The 22,976-nt window shown below is 43.2% G+C and overlaps 1 protein-coding gene across 1 annotated transcript; it reads right to left on the bottom strand.

Moving 5' to 3' along the window:
* Window positions 1-6,798: 6,798 nt before the first annotated feature.
* Window positions 6,799-22,936, bottom strand: rprd1b (regulation of nuclear pre-mRNA domain containing 1B). Its single transcript, XM_084436283.1, has 7 exons — window positions 22,323-22,936; window positions 22,009-22,138; window positions 21,675-21,808; window positions 18,390-18,508; window positions 9,381-9,507; window positions 8,786-8,961; window positions 6,799-8,419 (listed from the first exon to the last, which is right to left on the bottom strand). Exons 1-7 carry the CDS (start codon window positions 22,471-22,473, stop codon window positions 8,270-8,272), a joined length of 987 nt encoding a protein of 328 aa, XP_084292409.1. The 5' UTR covers window positions 22,474-22,936; the 3' UTR covers window positions 6,799-8,269.
* Window positions 22,937-22,976: the final 40 nt, after the last annotated feature.

The raw sequence follows: 22,976 nt of genomic DNA, 5'->3' as shown, positions 1-22,976 counted from the left end.
GTAACTATTAGCCTAGGGAGAGTGGAGTAGTCTATAGCATACACATTTCATCTAGGGAAAGGGAATGGTCTATAGCATACATGCTTCATCCAGGGACATCGCAGTAGACCTTAGATTACATAGCCTACTTACACCAAATGTATGGGTGGGAGAGAGGCATACTTCTGAAAACTGTGTGGTTAAGAGAGAAACAAGAATTGTGAGAGTTGTTCACAGATTGCTGAATTGTCAAGCTATCCCTGCAGTGATACTTGATGGTAAAGGTGGGTCTTCCAGGCAGATGGAAGGCCTGGAGAATGACCAGGTGGGATGTAGACATGCAGAGAAATTGGTCCTAAAAATATGTCCCAAAATAGAATAAATGTTTTGAGATGCTTAAAAGGACCTGACACTCACTTGACATCATCAGATGAATTAACTGTGAGTGTGGTTGTATGATGATGCTGTTGCATGAATTTAACCTGATGTACCTAGTCAGGCGACAAAGACAGTCACATGCATAGCTCAAATGTGGCTATGGCAGATGTTAGCCATGTTTCTGTGACACAAATGCTATCAGCGTTCATAAAGAATTGATGTGTGTGTACATCTTTAAAGTGTGCTTTAAGACTCTGGATATTGTGTAGAGCCATTATAAATGAACTGGCTTTTGTGGGAGTCTGTGTGAGAGAGGCATTTAGTGTAACATGTGACATAGGTAGAGAGGTGATGGTTGTAGAAGGGTGCAAATGAGAATAAACTAGGGAATGTTATGACAGGTTTTATGGGAAGGTTAGTTGTCCAAAGAGTAACGAGTGCAGTGGTGTGTACTGTATGTGTCATGTGTGACAAACTGGATGGTAGAGTGGTAAAGAGTGTCACGTTTGGAAAGTGTACCTTTTGCATTCTATAGCTTACACACTTCAACCAGGGAGAGGGTTGTAGCCTTTAGCCTAAACACTTCATCCTTGGAGAGCGCAGTAGCCCACAGACTACATAGCCTACTTACACCAAGTGTAGGGTGAAAGCGAAGCCCCTATTGTAATTGGTAGTTTTATTATTTTTTCTGCCATGGAAGTCTATGGCAGGCCCTATAGCCGATTGGTAACTTTTTACAAAACTTTGCACAATGGTAGAGGCTTAGGGCCTGAAGCCATGGAGCAAGTCGCACATCGATTGGCCAAAAGGGGGCGCTATAGAAGCCGACTGAATTTGCTAACTTTGAACAGGCATATCTCAGGCCCCGTTTGACCTACAGACATGAAACTTTGCACACATATGTCTCTCCTCATGACGAACAAATTTGCCTCAAGGACCCATAACTTCCGGTTATATAGATTTTCCGCCATTTTGAATTTTTTGAAAAACCCTTGAAATCTACCTCCTCCTAGAGACTTTGACCAATCTGCATGATACCCGGTAAACACAATCTAGGGACTGATATCTAAAATTCCATCTCGGCAAAAGTTGAAAAAGTTAAATTTAACAGCAGCAACTATGAGCCAATGAAAATGGCTTGGGGCGTGGCTTTTCACATAAAGGGGTATACTTTCTTAAGGGTTGTGCAGAACACCACGACACTTGGTATACATGTCCGCAGATATAACCTGAGGCAGACACTGCATTATTGGCCCAATCAAACCATATGGGGGTGCTAGAGAGCTCATTTTCAGTTTAGGCCTAACCGCCATGCTGATTTTTCCGAAACTGGACACAGTGGTACGAGGACATGTCTAATGGTTAGAGGAGAAAGTTGAACAGAATAACACCCCAAAATGCTTAAAAGGGGCTAAAATGTAAACTTTGAACAGCGATAACTCATTCCCCATTTGAGCTAGAGGCATAACACTTTGCAGACTTTTGAGTCTAATCATGCTGAACAAATTTGCCTCAAGGAGCCATAACTTCAGATTAATTTGCATTGTTAATTTGCAACAATTTTGCTTTTTTTGAAAAACACTTGAAATCTATCTCCTCCTAGGAAGTTATGTCAATCTACATGAAGCACAGTATATAGAATCTAGTAATGAATATCTAAAGTTCCATCTCGGCATAATTTAGAAAACTTGATGAAAATAGCCACTGTGAGCAATTGAATATTGCAGAGGGTGTGGCTTTTCACAAAAAGGCATATAACTTCTGAAGGCATGCATGGAACACCACAAAACGTTGTGTTCATATCAACAATGTCAGCCCGAGGCAAAGCCTCCATTACTGGCCAGATTAAACTGAATGGGGGCGCTAGAGAGATGAATTGAATGTGATTGCAGTTGTATGATGATGATGATGAAATCACGATTTCCCTGGTCAGAAGACACAGACACTCACATGCATAGCTCCAATGTGGCTATGGCATGTTTCGCTTGTTGGCTTTGATGCGTTAGTCGTGCTTGGCCCCGTTATTGCTGCTTGCAGCTATATTTACTATTATTATTATTCTCCATCTTCCACTGAAGTCTGACTTCCCGTGGACAAAAAATCACCAAACTTTGCACATAGCTCCAGTACTATACCCAAAGTTCTCAACCTGCATTGTAGGTCAATAAAGCTGAAGGTGGCGCTACAGCAACAGTCTAAAGTTTAAAACTTTACAAAATCATAACAAATCAGTCATAGGTGCTATCAATGTAAAACCACCATGTCAATGTAGTCCCAAGTGAGACAAAACTTTCATATGCTCTGACCTTGCAGGAATTTTGAAGTCCATCACTCTGATTTTTTTTTAAAACTGTAAAACCTATCAAACCTATATCCTCCCACATTTTTTGTTCAATTGACACAAAAATTGATATACTGTATCTTCAGACTGTCCTTACCAAACAATCCTCACAGATTTTTGAAATATGAAAAATTGAGCCCACAGCACATCAAAAGGTTTTACTGTTAACAGTTCTGTATACAGTTCCTATTAATTCTTGCCAAATCAATGTCTGATCATCCTCATAAAAGGTGACAACATTGGCCACATATCCAAGATGTAGTGTGATATTTTTCAGAATTTTATCTCAAAAATTGAATTTTTAAAAATATGTTTAATTCTGTCCTCTGAAACCAACACTTCATACAGAGAAAACTACATTACCCACAATCCAACGCAAGCTCCACGAATCAGAGACATCGCTCTTGGTAACCCTACCCAACCCCCGCTGAGGATTACAATGACTAAATCGATTGATTGGCAACTGACTGAGTACACAGCTGCTGAAGTTAATGTTCAATTATGAAGAAAAGCAAACAAAACCTGTAAAAATTAATAAACATATCTCATCCCACATTTTTCAATCAATTAATACCAAATTTGCTACACTGGATCTTCAGACTGTAATTCACAAACTCATTGACCAGATTGTTGAATTATCAAAATCGAGCTTACAATGCATCAAAATGTTTTACAAATGTTTTACGATACGAATGTACAAAATGAACATTGGAATGTCAACTTTCTTGTTGTCTTCCTATTCTCTCGCTTATTGCTCCTAAACTTGTCAGAAATTGCCTGGCCCCGCCTCATCGCTGCGTAGCAGCTTTAATTCTGCTTAAAGTTTTAATGTTTTTAACCTCGTTTGTAGGGTTGCCACCTTCAATGGGGAAAAATAAGGGACACCTTGCCAGCAGTCCCATGCTCACGGAACACAAATCAAGCAGGCGTCTGGGGGTCCTCCCCCATGAGATTATGAGTGTCAGACATCCCATTTCCTGCATTCTAGTGAATGTTTAATGCATCAAGTTCAAAGTCCTCTGCTATTCTCATCATGAATGAAGGAAATAAATAAATCAAATCAATAAACATCAGATCATAGACATGGGCAAATGTTTGGTCTGATAAACTTGGAAATAGCAAATGACCTGGACAACCACAGAGACCAGACATTGGCATAATGGTTGTTTATAAGTTTCATCATCACTGTAAGTTTTAAGGCTGTCTTCAATCATGACGCCTGGTCTATTACTGTACCTGGTCTAGGCGCTCTCGCATAGGCTATGGTTTTGTTATTTCTCGTATCATTCCAAGCATGTGAAGACATAGTAGCCTAGTGTAGGCTATATGCATTAAGAGTGGGGTGTGCACGAAAATACAGGACAGGTTCTCGCATATTCAGAAAGTTCCCGCAACTTCAGAAATTCCCCGCATTTTCAACGCATAAAATCACATAAAACCCCTGCATATTCCATTGCATAATCAAGGATTTTTGCCCGCGTTTTTCTGGAGGGACTGAGTTATACACATAGCCTACTGTAATTTGCACAGACAGACGAACGTCACATTTTGGAGTAGGCTGCATAAGGTTATAGCACTTTTCACAATACTCACTCAAAATAGTTGTGGGGTTGGTGATAAAACTTGAGCGATCATTTGACAGACATGATTTGCCTTTTCCAGACATGGACAGAGATGTGATATTTTGTAAATAACTGGAATTAACTTTATTCACTGTCAGGGACCAAACCGGAAGGCAAGAGGAGTCATAGGCAAAGTTTAGAAAACTAGGGTTTTTATTTACCCAAAAAACATCACAAAAATTAGAAAGTGCTGGGCCCATAAAAGAGGTCAAATTAATCAAAGGGTTGCCACCAACAGAATATAACAGACCTCCCAAACTGAAGACAAAGGGGAACTTATATACTGGCTGATCAGACCATTAAGAAACAATAGGGGTTAACCAATAGACAAACATACAACCTAACCCACAAATAATCAAAATAAGGCAACTATGAAAAAGGATTAACATAATTACAATATACTATAAATCATAACAGAAGATCCAAATACACAGATCCAAAGAAATAACTGAAATACTCAGACTAAACATAACACTCCCCCCACAATGCAGCAGCATTTGGACTCGGCCAAATTGGCCGCCTCCTCTATTTAAGGGCGGAGACTGGTGGGGCGTGTCCCTTTTGTTCCCGCCTGGCATGTCATCCCTCCACAGCACTGGTAACTCCAAACAAACACAAATTAGACACCATCCCTAAAATCTTATAGCATATTGAACTGTACAAAAGTAACTAAATGTGTGCGCTACAAATAGAACTAATGTACTGTCAAACTGCTAAATAAAGATAGTGTAATGTATGAACAAAACCTGTGTCATGTGATTTGTTTGTTTGACCATGTGGTGTGCCTGCAACAAAGGAAACTTCTCAATAATAACTAAATAACTGAATATAATGAGTATGTGAGTAAATGCAATGTACTGTCAGAGGGTTACCAGACCAGTTGTGTGGCTGTGGATGCGGCCATCACATTCACATACATGGAAATGAGTTGATGTTGTGTAGGCATAAAGATGAAATGAAACTGTCATTCAGGAATTCCACTATAATTAGATTACTGGCATCTCCGCACTGGCCTGTGAGCCCCCCCGAGCTCGGCGGGTTAGCCGCGAACTTCATGCCGCAACGAGAGATCTCGTCTCTGGTTGGACAGCTGTTCAACTCGCCTGGGACCAGGTCCCCTGAAGCTATTTCGCCTGGCTGCCCATCGCGTTGTTGGGAACAGAATGAATACCACCTACTAGCAAACAAAACATGTTCAGTCACAATTATACTGTTACAACTAAGATGCCTGGATAAAATAATGTTTTCCAACGGATATATTTGACGAAAGTAGAACGCATGAACGCGCGTTTGCATTTCACATCTGTTCATGGACTACAAGAACGCGTCATTGATACCTTTGACTGCGCATGTCAAAGGTACCAATGACGCGTTTTTCTCAAAGATGGTCCTATAGGGCTTCACGTTAGATTTCGAATCCTGGGGGCATGGCACAGTCGTGAAGCGTTATTATGGAACCCACGGGAGTTAGTGGGCATCGAGTCATGGCCAATCCTGATGCTCGAATGGCAAGCAGGGCGTGTCTTGCCATAAACTCCAGTGGGTTCCATAATAACGCGTCCAGACCGCTACGGGTGCCTTCTTTTCAAAGCTTCGGTACCCCCTGCGATTTACCGGGACTGGGAGATGGAAACGAAATGGGATGGTTCACGTGGAAAGCATGGCTTGCCAGACCGAGAGACTTCATCGTAGAGTGTGCGCCAGCAGTATCCAGACTTTCAGGCAATATGTTTTGTTTTTTTTTACCGCCGCTGCCGCCACACTATGCCTGCAGACTCGGGAATATAGTACTCATGAGACACACACACATATATGTACATACATATATACACACAGTCTAGTGCTAGTGGTATATTATCTATTGGCTACTGTTCCCTCTCCAGACAATGCTGTTCTCTTCCTCTGCAGGTGTGAAACTGTAGGAACAAAACAAGAGATCAAGATCAAAGTTGACTTCACTCCCACCAGTGTTGGGCTCCACAAGCTCGTGGTGGACTTCGACAGCGACAAACTGAGCAACATTAAAGGATTCAAAAACATTGAGGTCAATGAGTGACTAGTTTAGATTAGTCTATCTGCACAAAAGACAGAACAGGACTCAGAAAAGTTCAAACAAAAGCTCAGTTGGCCTTGTCCAGTGACGCCCCCAATGGGCCAGACAGGGTACTGCAGAGTTGACAGATGGTAGCATCACAATTTGACAATGTCTGTCAATTGAGCTGCCTGACATTGCATGTGATATAACTGTGATACCATATCATGTTACTGCACTAGAAATGTCATCGTTCTATTGGTTAATAGTATTTTGACAAATGTGAACTATACCCTTCATTTCTCAGGAAAAATGACACCAATTAATAAACATGTCCAGCCAGGGTTTGACATGAGCTGATACAATTCTGACAGCCATCTTTCAATAATCAATAAGTTCACACATTGTTTGTTCAAAATGGTTCCATTTTATTTGTTACCATTGAATCTGTTTTATTACTGAAAAACCTACTTCTGTATTAATCTGTATGTTTGGAGAGAAAGAAATGTCACACAGTAACCAGGTAAGAAAGATCTAGCGCCTACTGTCTGGCCAATCGGATGATGTACTCTCTACCAACCCTCTGTACCATTGGCATGTTCTGATCTGACAACAGCTCCACCATAATCCAGACTGAGGAGCTCTCTCTCTCTTTAGGATTGTCTTCCATTACAAAAACCATGACTGTAGTTGTCTATGGACACCTGAGGAAGGGACTGGCGGACTGCAGAGAAGATGAGAACACAGGAGCTGAGCTTGGTTTGTCCCAGGCCTTGTCCTGTCGGGGTTTTCCTAGTCCCACAGTAGTACAGTTTGATTCAGACACCTGGTATGGAGTCTGTCTGACCACATCAGAGTACACACACCAGTTCATCAGACGCAACATTCCACTAGTGCTTCTGCATGACATGGTATATCTCAGGATCTTTCCTTCACAACACACCAGCTTTGCTGCTGTAAAAAAAAAAATGCAGTCAACCAGACTCAGAGCATCTAGGAGTAATTGACTGTGTACTGTATGGTTGATGAGAAGGTGTGTAGCTATGGTTAAAGACAAGGTCCAGGACTGACCATCCACTCTGAAGAACGATCTAGAACAAGCCTGCTGACAGACTGGAGGGTGTAGTTCTGGTCTGATGTAGTGAGCTTGAATTATGGCGGGTTGTATGTAATGACAACCAAAATGCACCATTTCCATTTGCCCCCCTTGAGCAGACACAAAACAACCCAACCCAACAAAAAAACAACAATACATCAACATTTTAGCATCGCCAACTTAAAGCCATTAATAAAAAGGTGATAATGCTTCTGTTCATCGAGCAGTCAGCGCGGTCTAAGGAGGCTGAGAGAAATATTCCCTCTTTACTTTGTAGAGAAACGACTAGGCAGAGAGACAGGCCACTGCTTGGCGAACCACCAAATTATATCTCTTTAACTTGGCTTAGCTTCTTCTCCGAACAGAGCACTGAGTTTGCTGGCATTCTGTAGAGTAAAAACTAAAAGAGGGCTTTGTGTCTGAGCTGGTGGAGCGGAATCTTCCACAAACGGGGGATAGAAGGGGAGCTGGAGGTGGGTGGGATGGGGGTTCAACCAGGGGGGATAGAAGGGGAGCTGGAGGTGGGTAGATGGGGGTTCAACCAGGGGGGATAGAAGGGGAGCTGGAGGTGGGTAGATGGGGATTCAACCAGGGGGGATAGAAGGGGAGCTGGAGGTGGGTAGGTGGGATAGAAGAGGAGCTGGAGGTGGGTAGATGGGGGCTCGTCTGTCCATCGCTCTTGGGGTTGAGTTACTACAGGCAGCTGGATTGTGAGTCAGCGGTGACTGGTGAGGGGGGGCTGGAGGAGAGATTCCCTCGTGAGAGAGGAGGTGATGGGGTGAAGCAGAGTAGAGCCAGGCTAGGGTGGGGGCAGATGGGGCTCAGTCGGTAGAGAAGAGGTCTCCAGCAGAGGGAAGGGGTGCCAGCCCCCCCGTCACATTGGGGAGCAGGGACAGGTCTGGCAGGCTCTGGATGTGGGACTTGAGCTCCTTCCTCACCTGCGTCACCCGAGCCAGCTTCTGCTTGTAGTCCTGCAGGGATCAGACCAGAGCCTTTACTACTCAACAGGCCAGGAGGTTAACTACAGCTGGGCTACCGGCCAACACACTGCAAACCAGGACTAACATGCCAACCAGCTTACTCGCCAGAAAATAACCAATGGTGATGTGACTGACTACTACTCTCTCCCAATCAGAGGTGGTTTGAGTATTAAGAGTCTGTAGAAGTCATTTTTACATGTGTCAGTAAGACATATTATCTGTTTGAGGGTGAACATCAGTCATTCTATGCCAAATCAACCAGAGAAAGATCTATCTGACACACAGCAGCCAAGCAGATCCACCTGCTGTCAGCCCATAGAATTAGAATAATAACCCTTTTGTATGCGTCTTGTATACCTCCAGTTTCTTCTCCCTCTCTGTGAGGGCCTCCTTCTGGCAGCTGATGTAGTCGGTGAGCATGCGCGCCAGCTGCCTGCGGTCCTCCAGCTCTGCCGCCAGGCGCCCGTTATACTCAGCCAGCAGCAGGCAGGCCTCGTCCACCGTCTGGGACAGCTTGTCAGCCGCCTCCTTGTCTGCACAGAGACATGGACACACAACGCAGGGAGGAAGTGTTTACAATATTATATATTTCTTGGAGATAAGATTTACACGTATATCAAACGTTGTGAAATAGTTGAGTTGTAGTAGTAGTAGCTGGTACTTTATTGATCCCTCGGGGCGAAATTATACTGTTACAGCATGAAAGGACAACTACATAACAATCAATATTAGATACAAATTCCCAATTTTACAATACTGTAGTTAAAAAAAAAAAAAACTAAATCACAATAGTGCAAATAAACAAATGTTTGACAGTAGGTAGGTTCCTTAGCATGCCTAGATTGTGCAAACATGCCTAAGGTGTGCAAGTTTCTTGATCTGAAGTGATTCCATAAAGCCAAGCCTAGGTATTTTGAAGAAATGTTGTTCCCTGGGTCTGCTCAGGCCTTACCAGTGATCTTCTCCAGTAGAGAGACATCCTGGACCTCCTGGGGTAGTGAGGCGATCTTCTGGCGCACGGCGGCGTCCCCTGACGCAGCATTCTCCAGGTCCTGCAGGGCTTTGACGAGCTCCTCCGTCTGGGGGGGGGGTTGAGATAAAGGATGAGTCAAATATTAAAGACGGCATCGATAAGAAAATAACTAAGTTCATTGTTAGAGGTCCTACGCTAGCAGGAACCCTACTGTTTTCTCTCTGCATTCTTATTGTTACAGTCCTGCTGGAAACTGTCAAATAACTCAACAAGTCTTGGACAAAAAATGCTATAACTCACCACGTCGAAACTACAGATTGAGAGTAACTATGCCACAAAGAGTCACCATGATTCGACCATAGATTCAAAATGCTAATTTCAAAATGCTGGCATTTCCACCCTTTTTGACGAACATTTATGAAACCAGGTACACTTAGTATTTCCTTATGGAGAACAAATTTACCTCAGGAACCCATAATGTCCACCATGATGGATTTTTCTGCAGGTGAAAGAGTAGAGTCAGCACACTGGAGCATATAGAAAACGGACCGTTCCCAATAGTTTATTTAAAGGACACCTTCGCCAATAATAACAAACAATCTAAGACTGAATACAAAATGTATCATATATAGGTATCGAATAGGTCTCCCTACCCCGGCCCCGAGGGGACCCCCGGCCCCCACCCTCTGCCACTCGGCCTTCAGGTGTGAGGCAGCAAAGGAGGTCCCCTAAGCACAGTGGGCCCGCCACTGATCCCGCCCCCCCATCTGTGCTCGTCATCGGATCATCCATGGTGCGCCATGTAGTGGTCCCGAAAGCCCGGACCTGCTGCTTCCCAGGAGCTAAGGTCTCGGACATCAGGACTGTTGTCCCATCACTCCTCGCGGATTATCCCCTGGCCTCATCCATCATCATCCATGTCGGAACAAATGACATCAAGCTCCAGCAGTCTGAGCGGCTGAAGGAGGATTTCAAGGCCCTGATCTCCACTGCTCAGGCGTCAGGAAAGACCTGCATCATCTCTGGCCCGTTCTCCTCTCCCCGGTATGGTGATGCCAAATATAGTAGGATCCGTCAGCTCCACATCTGGCTGAAAGGCTACTGCTGCCAGTTGAAGCTTCCCTTCATAGATAATTTCACCACTTTCTTGAACCGCTCGGACCTCTTCGCTAGGGACGGCCTTCATCCTAGCAGGTCAGGTGCCCGTCTGCTCAGTATGAATATGGACCTGACGCTGAGATCTTCCAGCGTCTGATGGGTTAGCCCGACTCGTCTCAACCACCCTACTGGCAAACATAAACCTCCTGTACCCACGGGTCGGGCTACACCAGCTCCATCTCACCAGCGCCCCATCACCATAGACCTCGATTCCCTGCCCCTCACTGAGACCTGGCATAGCGACGTTTATATTTCTATAAACAAATTCTGCCCACCTGAATATGCCATTCAGCGAATTATCTCCCACCGCACCCCTATTACCATTATGAAACAGTCAGGTGGATCTAATATGAAAAACCTGATATCCGTTCCAGTGAATATACCATCCAGGCCTACTAGTCAGGCGAGCCAGCCCTTTTCTCTGGAAGCTATTTCAATGGCGATCCTGAATGTCAGGTCCCTACCAAGCAAAACTTTTCTCATTAATGATCTTATATGTGAACGTAAATTAGACTGTATGTTCCTAACTGAAACCTGGCTGAATATAAATGGACCAGCAGCCCTCATTGAAGCCTCTCCTCCTAACTACAGCTTTTTCAATCTATCAGAAGTGGGAAAAAAGGTGGAGGAACAGCCACCAAAGCTACAGATGCCCTCAGCTGCAGGACCATCTCCTTTGATGATTTCGCCTCTTTTGAATACCACGCTATTGTCCTAAAATGCCAGCCCCCAGTTCTGGCAGTAACCGTGTATAGGCCCCCCAAACAATGCCCTGCCTTCTCTACAGAATTTTCAGAACTCCTGTCCATAATCCATACAAATTATGATAAGATTATCATCATTGGAGATTTCAACATACACGTAGACACTGAGGCGGACTCGAAAGCTAGGGACTTTATCAACCTCCTAAACTCCATGGATTTTATCCAACATATCTCTGAGCCAACCCACAACCGCGGCCACACCCTTGATCTAGTTATTACTAAGGGCCTGACTATCACTGTTTCCTCTATCAGTGACCTCGCCCTCTCTGACCATTTCTGTATCTTCTTCACTGTATTGGTTCCTAAAGTCAAAAGTAGTACTGAGCGCTTTATTAAGAAACGTTATCTTACCTCCGCAGTAGCCGATAGTTTTAGAGAAATAATGACCACAAACAATTTATCAACTCCAGAAGTGGGGCCCTTAGGAACTATTGAAGACTTGGCAACCACCTTTAACACCAGAGTAAGGGCAGCCTTGGATTCTGTAGCACCTATTAAACTGAAAAGGATCACAACCAATAATAAAGCTCCATGGCGAAATGAGGAAACATATCAACTAAAGAGAACCTGCAGAAGTTCTGAGCGTATATGGCGAAAAACCAAGCTACAGGTCCACCATGATATTCTCAAAGAACATCTCTCTGCTTTTAATAAAGCAATAAGAAATGCAAGGAAAGACCACTTCTCAAAATTGATATCTATCAACCGAAATAATTCAAGAGTGCTCTTCTCAACAATTGATAGCCTAATAAACCCTGCCGTAAAAACACCTGATAACCTGCTCTCTACCTCCAAATGTGAGGAATTTGCAGCTTACTTCAGAGATAAGATTATGAATATTAGGAGGAATATCACCCAGGAAAGGCCATGCATCCCATTCACAGATCCTCTCCCTCCATGTAATGGACATATGAGCCTGTTTACACTGATGGACACAGAAATGTTGAGAAAAGTAGTATCCAAACTCAAAACCTCCACATGCCTGCTGGATCCCATCCCCACCGATTATTTCAAAACTATTTTTGACTCTGTATCCTATGACATTTTATCCAAACTCAAAACCTCCTTTTATCCATTGTTAAAGGATTAACATGGTGATTTATGTAGAGAGTGGGTCGTATGCCCACCTCCCTTGTTCTCTGTAAAGCGCATTGTGTTGCCTCTGGGTATGAAATGCGCTATATAAATAAAGCTTTGATTGATTGATTGATTGATTTTCACTTTTTTTGAGTTTGAACGTGCTATTTGCACAATAGGACATTGAAGAAACACAATAAAAACATTAAATATATCCGTTTTGTCGTTTTTGAGAAACTGGAAGCGTAACATTTTCAGTCCAATTTGACTCGGGGTAAAAATACTCCGAATTCGTGACGTTTTTCCCATTCTTGGCGTCACCCTAAAGTTTGAAAATCCCGCCTCCACTCCCCTACACCCGCCTCCAACAGAAACCTGTCTGCGCCGTTTCACCATCTATCGAACACGGTAAGGTAGTTCTGAACCTTTTCTCATCTTGAGAACAATTGAATAGTTGCAGTCTCAATGATGACCACCTCTTATTTTAATATAATTTGTACATTTTATAGGCCTAATTGTATTTGTGGTTGTCATACAAATTGGGAAGTTTTTACCATGATCGTGTCTGATTAGTAGCCAACCTAGCTAATGTTAGATAAACGAACCATAACGTTAGCTGTAATTGGCAACAGTTTTTAAAAAGCTGTCTGATCCAGCTAGCTATCTGTCTTTATCCAGCATGTTGACGTTAGCTAGCCTAATATTTGGAATGTCAGCTAGCTGTGTTAGTTATCCTAGCATGCTAACGTTAGCTCTCAATGCATTTGCTTTTGGTAACGTTAGCCCTCCAGTGCAATGGCAGAAACACAGCGCACCATACTGTACTCTTCCCTGGCATAAACACAGCGCACCATGCTGTACTCTTCCCTGGCATCAAATCTACTTGCACCAGGTGCAAACTGTGCTGTAAGGTTTCCGAAGCGATAGCCTACCATAACTGTTGTGAGTGTGCTTTGTTGTATAGACCAATACAATAGGCAAAGTTACGAAGTCAAAGGTGGATATAAGTCAGTTTGTCTCCACAAGAATCTCCCGATTATCTCTCGCTCAAACTTAATTCGATATAATTTAGACTTACTGATAAATAGCCTATTGTTGTAATTTATGCTGTTTTGCATATGCAAAATATCGATGCTATTACTAATCGCTTTTATAATTTGTCCCCTTTTCTTGTAGCCAGATCACTACATTTCCAATACTGGGACTCGGGAGGTCCAGGTCTCTTCAGGGCTCTGGCGGTGTGCAGGTCCTGGAGGACAGGTTGCAGCCAATGTCACCTAATGATATTATAAATGTTACAACACCGCCCTGTTTTATGAGAAAGTAGCCTATGTCTTAATTTAATGTCATGTTGTATGCGCAACAATTACCTCGGAAAATAAAGACCTAGTCCTACAGTACCCGTGCGGGCTTTTGTCATTTATTTATTCTTACATTTGAACTTGATCAAACACACCTGCTGTGTACTGAATCGTTTGTCCTAAGGTCTTGTATTGCATCGTTGTGATGCGCATATAGAGGCTATTGTGCTAAAACTATGACTACATTTCAGGGTGGGTGGAGTTGAAGATATTAAGTCAAGTTATTATGTTCCTTTCATAATTTACAACTCTAAATAATTGTAATTCTGCAAAACATTCTGAAAGTTGTGTAAACCTTATCATCACTGTGGCATCTGCTCCACATAATGTTGATCATCCCAGCACCTCGATCCGACCCAACTTCAGGAAGCATTGCGCATTTTGGGATTAAACAGCTCCAGTAGATATATTCTATTAGAACCAGAGTGCATTACAATAACATTCAAAACGAGATCTATTGACTGCATGACCTGTTAGTCTCCAGACTCCGGAGTAGGCTATACCCCTTGACCGCTGCGCTCACGGAGTCGTGGTGCACGGCCCGCTATCTCTCCAAACGCATGCAGTCTCCCACATAATTCGGGGTAGGATAAGTAGGCTACATGTAGGCTACATCATCTCCCCCTTTCTGTAAAGCGCACATTGTGTTGCCTTTGTATATGAAACAAGCTATAATGATTGAATTGATCTGACTAATAATCAGTTATTGCGGTGGTATTCCACTCAATTCCTTTATATCACCACAACTGACAGATGTTCCCAGAACAGTAACGTTTCAGTGTTCAACTGGCTTTGTTGGACACCTACTAAGATAAATAACGTTAGACTGGTGAACAATGCGGATTTTATGTCGGTTTCACAGCGCAAATGATCTGTCTTCTGGTAAGACCCACAGTTGCAATTATTTGACTAACTAGGTCTATACTGTTCGTAGCTGGCTGAAAGCTAGTCTAATAGCCCAAGCCTCCAAGCTTGCGTGGCCGGCTGCAGGGTGCTTTTCCTCTCGCGGGGGAGACGTGTCGTCGTTATACTTTTATCGTACTTTTCCCAAATAGGCCTAATGCAAATTCGAGGATACGGCCTGTTAGGTAGCGTGTATCTTTATAATGTTTGGGGGTTAATATAATATTAAGGACTTTGTAAATGCCCCTGGTTAGCAGCTAGAAAAATGGCTATTGATCTGGCTGTTGCGCGATCTAGCTCTTGTGTTGTTTAGCTCGGAGCGGTGGTAGCTATGGTAACGGGGCACACGCCTGTCAATCATAATGATTCCAGTTGGTCATTTGCTCAGAGAACTGTCAATCAGTTGTTATGAATCACGCCCAGTTTTGAGTGAGTGAACTTTTTGAGTGGCAGATTCAGACCTCTAAAAACATGTTTTAAAAGAATTTGTATGGATGAATTCTGAAATAGTTAAACACATGTGTTTTGTTGTTGCCTAAAGATACCTGGAAAGTGTTATATTGAACCACCATGTTAATCCTTTAATGACTCCCTATCTACAGGTGTCTTCCCACAAATACTTAAAACTGCTCTGGTGAGACCCGTACTGAAGAAAAACAACTTAGACACTTCAGGTTTTAGCAATTTTAGACCAATCTCCAACCTTCCCTTTTTGAGTAAAATTCTGAAAAAAATTGTTTTCAAACAGATTAATGATTTCCTAGCTACAAGTTGTACCCTTGACCTTTTCCAGTCCGGCTTTCGTGCCCACCATAGCACAGAGACGGCATTAGTCAAAGTTGTAAATGACCTCAGAATTAATGCTGACTCCAAAGAGCTTTCTGTTCTTGTCCTCCTGGACCTGAGTGCAGCCTTTGATACTATAGATCATGCAATCCTCATCGAAAGACTGGAAAAGTGGGTTGGCCTCTCTGGTCCAGTCCTAAATTGGCTTAAGACCTATCTAACCGGTCGTGATTTCTTCGTTGCCCTCGGTGAATATAGCTCAGAAAAGATCCCTATGACCTGTGGGGTGCCCCAAGGATCGATCCTAGGACCTCTACTCTTCAGCCTGTACATGCTGCCCCTTGGCAGTGTCATCAGGAGGCACAACATTAGCTACCATAGCTATGCAGATGATACCAAACTCTATATTTCCGTAACACCCAGTAACTACAGCTTGGTTGACTGCCTTGTCAAGTGTATTACAGATATAAATGTATGGATGTCACATAATTTCCTCCAAATAAACCAGGACAAAACAGAAGTACTGATCATTGGAGAAAAAGCTGAAAGAGAGAAACTAGCTGCACACTTAAAAACTCTGGAACTTGACACCAATTGCCAGGCTAAAAACCTAGGTGTCATACTTGACTCAGATCTTAATTTTGAAAACCACATCAAGAATATTACAAAGACATCCTTTTACCACCTAAGGAACATTGCCAAGGTGCAACCCTTTCTCTCGCAGGCTGACACCGAAAGATTAATGCATGCTTTCATCACAAGCAGGCTGGACTACTGCAATGCTCTACTATCAGGCCTACCAAAGAAAGCAATCTCTAAGCTACAAATGATACAGAATGCTGCAGCACGAGTCCTCACTAAGACTAGACGAAGGGCACACATCACACCAGCCTTAAAATCACTACACTGGTTACCAGTCAACTCTAGAATAGACTTTAAAATACTATTACTAGTCCATAAATCTCTCCACAGTCACTCACCAGAATATATTTCAAACATGCTTGTTAAGTACATGCCCAACAGACCACTCAGATCCTCAGGTACTGAACTTTTAACAGTTCCAAAAGCCAGGACCAAGAAACACGGAGAGGCAGCTTTTAGTTTCTATGCCCCCAACCTCTGGAACACCCTACCGGAGTGCCTAAGAAGGGCCGAAACAACGGAGGTTTTCAAGCGAGACCTCAAGACGTACCTTTTCGACCTAGCCTACAATCACTAGCTAGGACCTTGAGACACAGAAAGGCAGCCTCAAACCTACCTGTGAATCCTCTGTAGACATTGGTATTTATCCTGCTATGCAATGTATGTATATCAAGTAGTGTACAGAAGCTTGCTACCCTGAAACAGGCTTGTTCTGTTCTGACAGCTGTGTTGCTTCAATGACTCAGTGTGCTACTAACCGTTTTCTGCCTCCCCTAGTGCCTCTCTCTCTCCCTCCTATCCTCTAACCAGGTCCAGTGTCAGCTGTGGAGCTGTGGATATCGTAGTATTTAGTACACACACACACGTACACACAGACACACATCAGTCCACATCCGGCTTAGGCCTGGACCTGATGCTCTTAGCCTTTCTTGCTCTGAAAATTTAATTTAATGTATTGTTAAATGTTCTTAGCCATTAGACAAATATACTCCAGGAGCTTGCCCCAGGTTGCCTGTTTCGATATCTGTGTGGTCTGTATGGCTCTGTGTGCTACTAACCCTGTTCTGCCTTCCTTCTCCCTAGTGCCTCTCTCTCTCCCTCCTATCTTCTAACCATGCCCCACTGTCACCAGCAGACCTCCCGGAGTCCGATAGATACCCCCGTGTCTGCTGTGGATGTCGTAGCATGTCCGTAGAATGTTCTCTCTCCTATGATGCTTTTAGCCTCTCCTACTCTGAAATGTAATTTAATGTAATGTATTGATTTATAAATGTTCTTAGCTGGTAGACAAACATACTCCTGGAGCTTGCTCGATCGCCTTGTTGAGAGGGGTCAGGGAAGAATTTTTACAGCTCACTTATCTGGCCCCCAGGTGATTACTGTTTTTTTGCTTGGAGGGGAGACTCACCCCCCCCAACGGGACCTCCCACCCCTCCTGAAAGACCACCCCAAAAATTAATCAGAACAATCGCAGACTTTTCTATCACTAACGTTTTTAGCATAAATCAATGGAGTTTAACATAGTGAAAATTAGCTGGGCGAATAGTGGGCATTTTCTGACGGAGTGAAAATGAAAATATTTTCTGTTGCTGTAGCTAGCTACATAAGTAATGTAACCACAGTTTAGTCTATGTCTTCTGAGGTTAGTAACTGTTACTGATAACAGTTACTGTTAACTGTTGTTTCTGTGGGGAGATGACCACAGCCCTTAACCCCAGTTACCACCCCCCTATTATCAGACACCCTCATACCTGCTTGGCATGCAGTTGAAAAGAGAACCATCATAGTTGAACTTGCCAATGTGTCAAAATTAGCCATAACCAGTGTAGTATCACACAGGATCACTATATAACAGTGACAGTCCACTATGTAAATGAAGGCCAGCTGAGACAGAAAGTCCCATTGACCCAGGCAGTGTATGAGTCCCAAAGTGGTAGAGTAGTATCGATAAGAATAAGCAATATCGGTATCCCATATATACCCATTCCTAGACTACCCTGTCTGTCAGTCTGTCCCCGTTATGGGTGTGGGGGCCATGTCCGTAGGACCCTGTCCCCGTTATGGGTGTGGGGGCCATGTCCGTAGGACCCTGTCCCCGTTATGGGTGTGGGGGCCATGTCCGTAGGACCCTGTCCCCTTTATGGGTGTGGGGGCCATGTCCGTAGGACCCTGTCCCTGTTATGGGTGTGGGGGCCATGTCCTAGGACCCTGTCCCCGTTATGGGTGTGGGGGCCATGTCCGTAGGACCCTGTCCCCTTACCGCTTGCGCTTATATGTTGGTTCTTGTTATTTCCTACCAGCTGAGGTCCAGAGGCGTCTGTGTCCCGAGGGGAGGCGTGGCTTCTGTAATCGTCATCCTCTTCCTCTTCCTCCTCCTGGACTTTCTGATACGTCCGTTTCACAGCCTTCTTCTCCTCTGCAGAGTAGAGACACACGACAGCACAACAACATCTAATAAATACACACGACAGCACAACAACATCTAATAAATACACACGACAGCACAACATCTAATAAATACACACGACAGCACAACAACATCTAATAAATACACACGACAGCACAACATCTAATAAATACACACGACAGCACAACAACATCTAATAAATACACACGACAGCACAACATCTAATAAATACACACGACAGCACAACAACATCTAATAAATACACACGACAGCACAACAACATCTAATAAATACACACGACAGCACAACAACATCTAATAAATACAACAAAACACAATAAACTAAAAAAATCATTTCAAGAAAGGTATAATTTCTAAATTTGTATTATGTAAAAGTCTGGTTAGCTTCTGTTCACTCAGATGTCATTTTAACATACTGTGCCCTTTGAATAAGGGCTGCCTAAACTTTTGCATACCACTATATAATATATAATATCAGAGACAACTCAACATTGGGATATTAGCTTATAAAACTAGGGCACAGTTAACATGTCTCCCTCCAATAGTGCACTGTCCCTAACATAGATAAGTGTGCATACAACTACTGCATGTATAGTGTGGATACAGCTATGTATAATCATCTGCTGCTAGACTATTAACGAAAACAAGGAAGAGAGCATATTACTTCTGTTTTATACCCTGCTCTCTGTGAATTCTCGATTCTGATTGGTTGGAGGGGTGTGTTGTTATTTCTCGACAGATGCACGACTAGAGCCTCATCACAGTTTTCACAAATCACAAATGAATGCGCTTGTTTCACTTCTCTCATTGGACTCCCACCCGGGAGACCGGGGTTCAAGACCCGGTGGGGATGACTATGTTATTATGAGTGTAACTGCTTTAGCGACTGACCGCTACCATTAATGTTATGGAAGCTGCTGCTAGTTGTTGTGAGCCCATGAGCTAACTGGCTATCCCGCTCTTATTGTGCTGGATTAGCATTGGAAGCATTGGAACTGATGTGTCCAGGCAACAAGACCTATCTTAATTCATCAGACATTATTTCATGTAATTTCAATTCACAGCTATTGCAGTGGCATGACTAGCTTCCGTTCTACCAGTCCTGAACAGAAACAAGCCCGCCACGCACATAAGCCAGGCTGGACCTGGCCTGGTTGAATGTAGGCTACTGTATATTGTATTCTATCACTTCTACATTTTGCACTGTTATGTCTCGCTACGTTTTTATGCACCAAGGCAAAATCCTCGTAGTAGTAAGCCTACTTGGCTAAATTTAAATCTGATTTTGATTGCCCAAGCTGGATTTAACCTGCAGCCCTCTGACTTAACAATGCACCTGACACAACCCCACCTAAACCATTTTGCTATCGAAAAATTGATGAGTTGAGGGAGCGGATGACCGGTATTCATTCTGAGAAGTGACATCTGCGCACAACCCTGTAGTTGCATGTCCTTATATGGGGTTAACAGAGAGGTTACCCATGCTAATTTGGGCGCACGGCCACGCCTCTTCAATTCACAAAACCATGGGATTCATATTTAAGAGAAGGAAGGTGCAAACTCATCCAGCAGTTTACGAACACGTTGTGAATCAGAATTTGACTTTGGAATGAATGGGGCCCATTCATTTTACTCATCAATTTTACCCAACATATGGCTACTTGTATATTGGATGAAGGCCTAACAATGAACGAATCCTTGAATCCTACTTAGTCTACATATTCATTTTATCATATCAGCGCCCACTTTCATCAAATTAAAAGTTAATTGTAAAATCTAAGCTTGGAATGAGACCCCCTGTCTGCTCTGCTCTCCTGTCACTCACTCCACACATGCAACAGAGTGGGTCTCAACCTCAGTAGAGAGCAATAAATGGTGTTCACTGTGACACAACAAGAATAAGGAGAGGGAGAAATGGCTCTAGATTACAGATAGCCTCATTGCTGTTATCTGGTCCCCTATTAGCTTTGGGTTTAAATCTGAAATATTGCCAAATAGGCGCATTTGCTTTTGGAAATCCTCCGCCACTGTCTATTGTAACCAACAAATGTGTTGATAATGCAAAATGGGTCTTTGCTCAGTGGGATAAGCAGTTCAGTCCAGTATCACTCCAGCTCATCTTGAGTTGACGGCATAGTCCTCCTCCTCAAAGAACCTATTGTTTATTTTGATTTATTTTAATTTGCTCTGTTACAGTACGTTAACATACGGTAACTAGGTCAGGGGTGCCATTGCCACTCAAGTGTGCTCACATTAACATTAGTGCACATATAGCCATTGGTTTGAGAAGGACTGCAACAATGGGAACATGCATATGGATGAACTCCAAGAGTAGCCTGTTCACACGCTGGCTTTGGGTTATTACCCACCCACCAGGTCTCACCTGCATATATATATATATATATATATATATATATATATATATATATCGTGTGACAATAACTATACGCCTGAGTACTGTGAATGAGGTGACTTTAATTATTTAAATCTTTTCATAAAATCTTCTTTTTTTTTTCTTTCAAATTATATTAGTCTATATTTAGTTTAGCCAACTAGTATTTCCTAAATGACTAGCAGAAGCCGCGCCGTATAGTCGTATGACTCTCCGCACACATCCCTAGTTGATGGCTGTCTGTTACAGAAGATAATTTTATACTGGCTAGCCTACGGTGGTGATGCATAGTTCTTTCTCTCCTTTTGCTTGTCACATTACAGCCTAAGTGAAATCTAACTCAGCTACTATGTGCTGCGTGCCTGTGATGCTGTGCACACGGATGGAGCAGACACTTTCAGTAACAGTGATTACTCCGACAAAATATTGATAACATGCTTAGTATTTTACAAAGTTTTTTTTATGTGATGGACGCTGATATGCAAAAATTGACTAAATGGATTTTATTTATTTAAAAAAAACTGCACGGTGTGGGTGGACAAGTAATGTAGTCGGTGTTTGCCTCAACACCGTGTAACACCGGCAACACAGATAATCACGGCAACCCTAACGACATGACTAACCGTACTTGTGTTAACTTGATAGCTGAGATCTGTATCAGCTCAGCTGTTATGGAACCAGAAAAGCCCGAGATAAGTTAGCTAGAGTTATTCAAATCCGCGTCCTCCCCCTCAGGCCTTCCCCCTCAGAGTGTGCACCATACCTGCAGGCTTGGGGCTGTTGGAGTCTTCTATGGCTAGCTTCAGCTGCTGGATGAAGTCAGCCCTGTAGAGGCTCCTCTCCTGCCAGATGTTAAGCAGGCGTTCCATGGGCTTCTTACAGCCATCATCAGCCTCTCTTTGGGGAGGGGGGGCACACAGTGACAAACATAATACAGTATATAGCCTAGAGTTACATCCATCCAGAGATTAAACCGCTGTATTCTTTCAGTTATCGATGTGAGGACAGTAAAAATGGACTGAGGTTAGAGGACCTTCAGAGAGTCCATTCACAACACTCTGCAGCATGGCTTGCATGACCCTGTAATGACCATTTACCTGGCTACATGAGAGCAGGCGTCCACCAGAACCGTCTCAAAGTCTTTGGTGAACTCTGGACCTTTCTTCTTGCTATTCTGAATCACATCATTGGCCAGGTAAAGGAACGTCAGCTTCCTGCTGCTTTTTGCTGCAAGACAGAATAGACAGGAAATGTTGGTGTCACCCAAATGAACATGTTCAAGTCAACATAGGCTTGCAAGCTGGATAATTATACCATCGATTCTTTATAGGTTAACCCTAGGTTTGGGCTTTGGTGATACAGCTAGGCTACTTCATAGAATACAGTGACGAAGGCGGTAAGTAGTTATCACCTTTCTTCAGCTCTCTGTGCCAAACTCGCACGATGAGGGACGAGTGTTTGCGATGATGAATGATCCACAGCGACAGCGTCTGGACGCTCTGCTGAGAGTTGCTGAGCTCCGACAGCTTCTTCTCCAGAGCAGACTCAGAAAAAGACGACATGGTGTCCCTGACCTCCTCACCCTGCAGCCACTCACGAGCTAACGTCACTGTGATAACACAGTCACAAAAATAGCAATATCATCAAAAATTAAAGTTAGTTAGCTAGCTAGCCATGCGCCGTGCTGCATGTAGCTGCCCTTTCAAGCCGTCTTCAACTGGTTGGAAAAACTAGTATAAGTTATCGTTAGTTTAAGTTTGTATTTCTTATATTAGAAATAGCTAAGTATATCCCAAAACTAGCCAGGTGGCTGGTTATCATATAACGTAATTATGTCGTTTGTTTACACAGATAGCTAGCTGACTGGCTAGCCCACGAAGCTAGTAGTATTTGGCTAGCCAATTAGCCAGCCCTCATAGTAAACCTACCCACTGGCTTCGGTCATTCCAATGCAACTCGATTTAGGTACTTGTGTATCGTGCCACATCAACTCTTTCTCGAGCGACGATCACAAATAGCTATGAAGACTGCTATTAACCCTACGATTATGTGTTGCCTAGCTAGT

This window comes from Borostomias antarcticus (genome assembly GCF_949987555.1).
Source record: "Borostomias antarcticus genome assembly, chromosome: 3".
Taxonomy (NCBI): Eukaryota; Metazoa; Chordata; class Actinopteri; order Stomiiformes; family Stomiidae; genus Borostomias; species Borostomias antarcticus.
This window is presented reverse-complemented; position numbering and strand designations above follow the sequence as displayed.

What these genes read in the sequence shown, in the direction of transcription:
- rprd1b (XM_084436283.1), bottom strand. Translation starts at nt 22,473, where the DNA reads ATGTCGTCTTTTTCTGAGTCTGCTCTGGAGAAGAAGCTGTCGGAGCTC. An exon ending in GCACAGAGAGCTGAAGAAAG is followed by an intron (nt 22,139 to 22,322) that starts GTGATAACTACT and finishes TCTGTCTTGCAG; the next exon opens with CAAAAAGCAGCAGGAAGCTG. An exon ending in ACGCCTCTGGACCTCAGCTG is followed by an intron (nt 9,508 to 18,389) that starts GTAGGAAATAAC and finishes CCCCCCCCCCAG; the next exon opens with ACGGAGGAGCTCGTCAAAGC.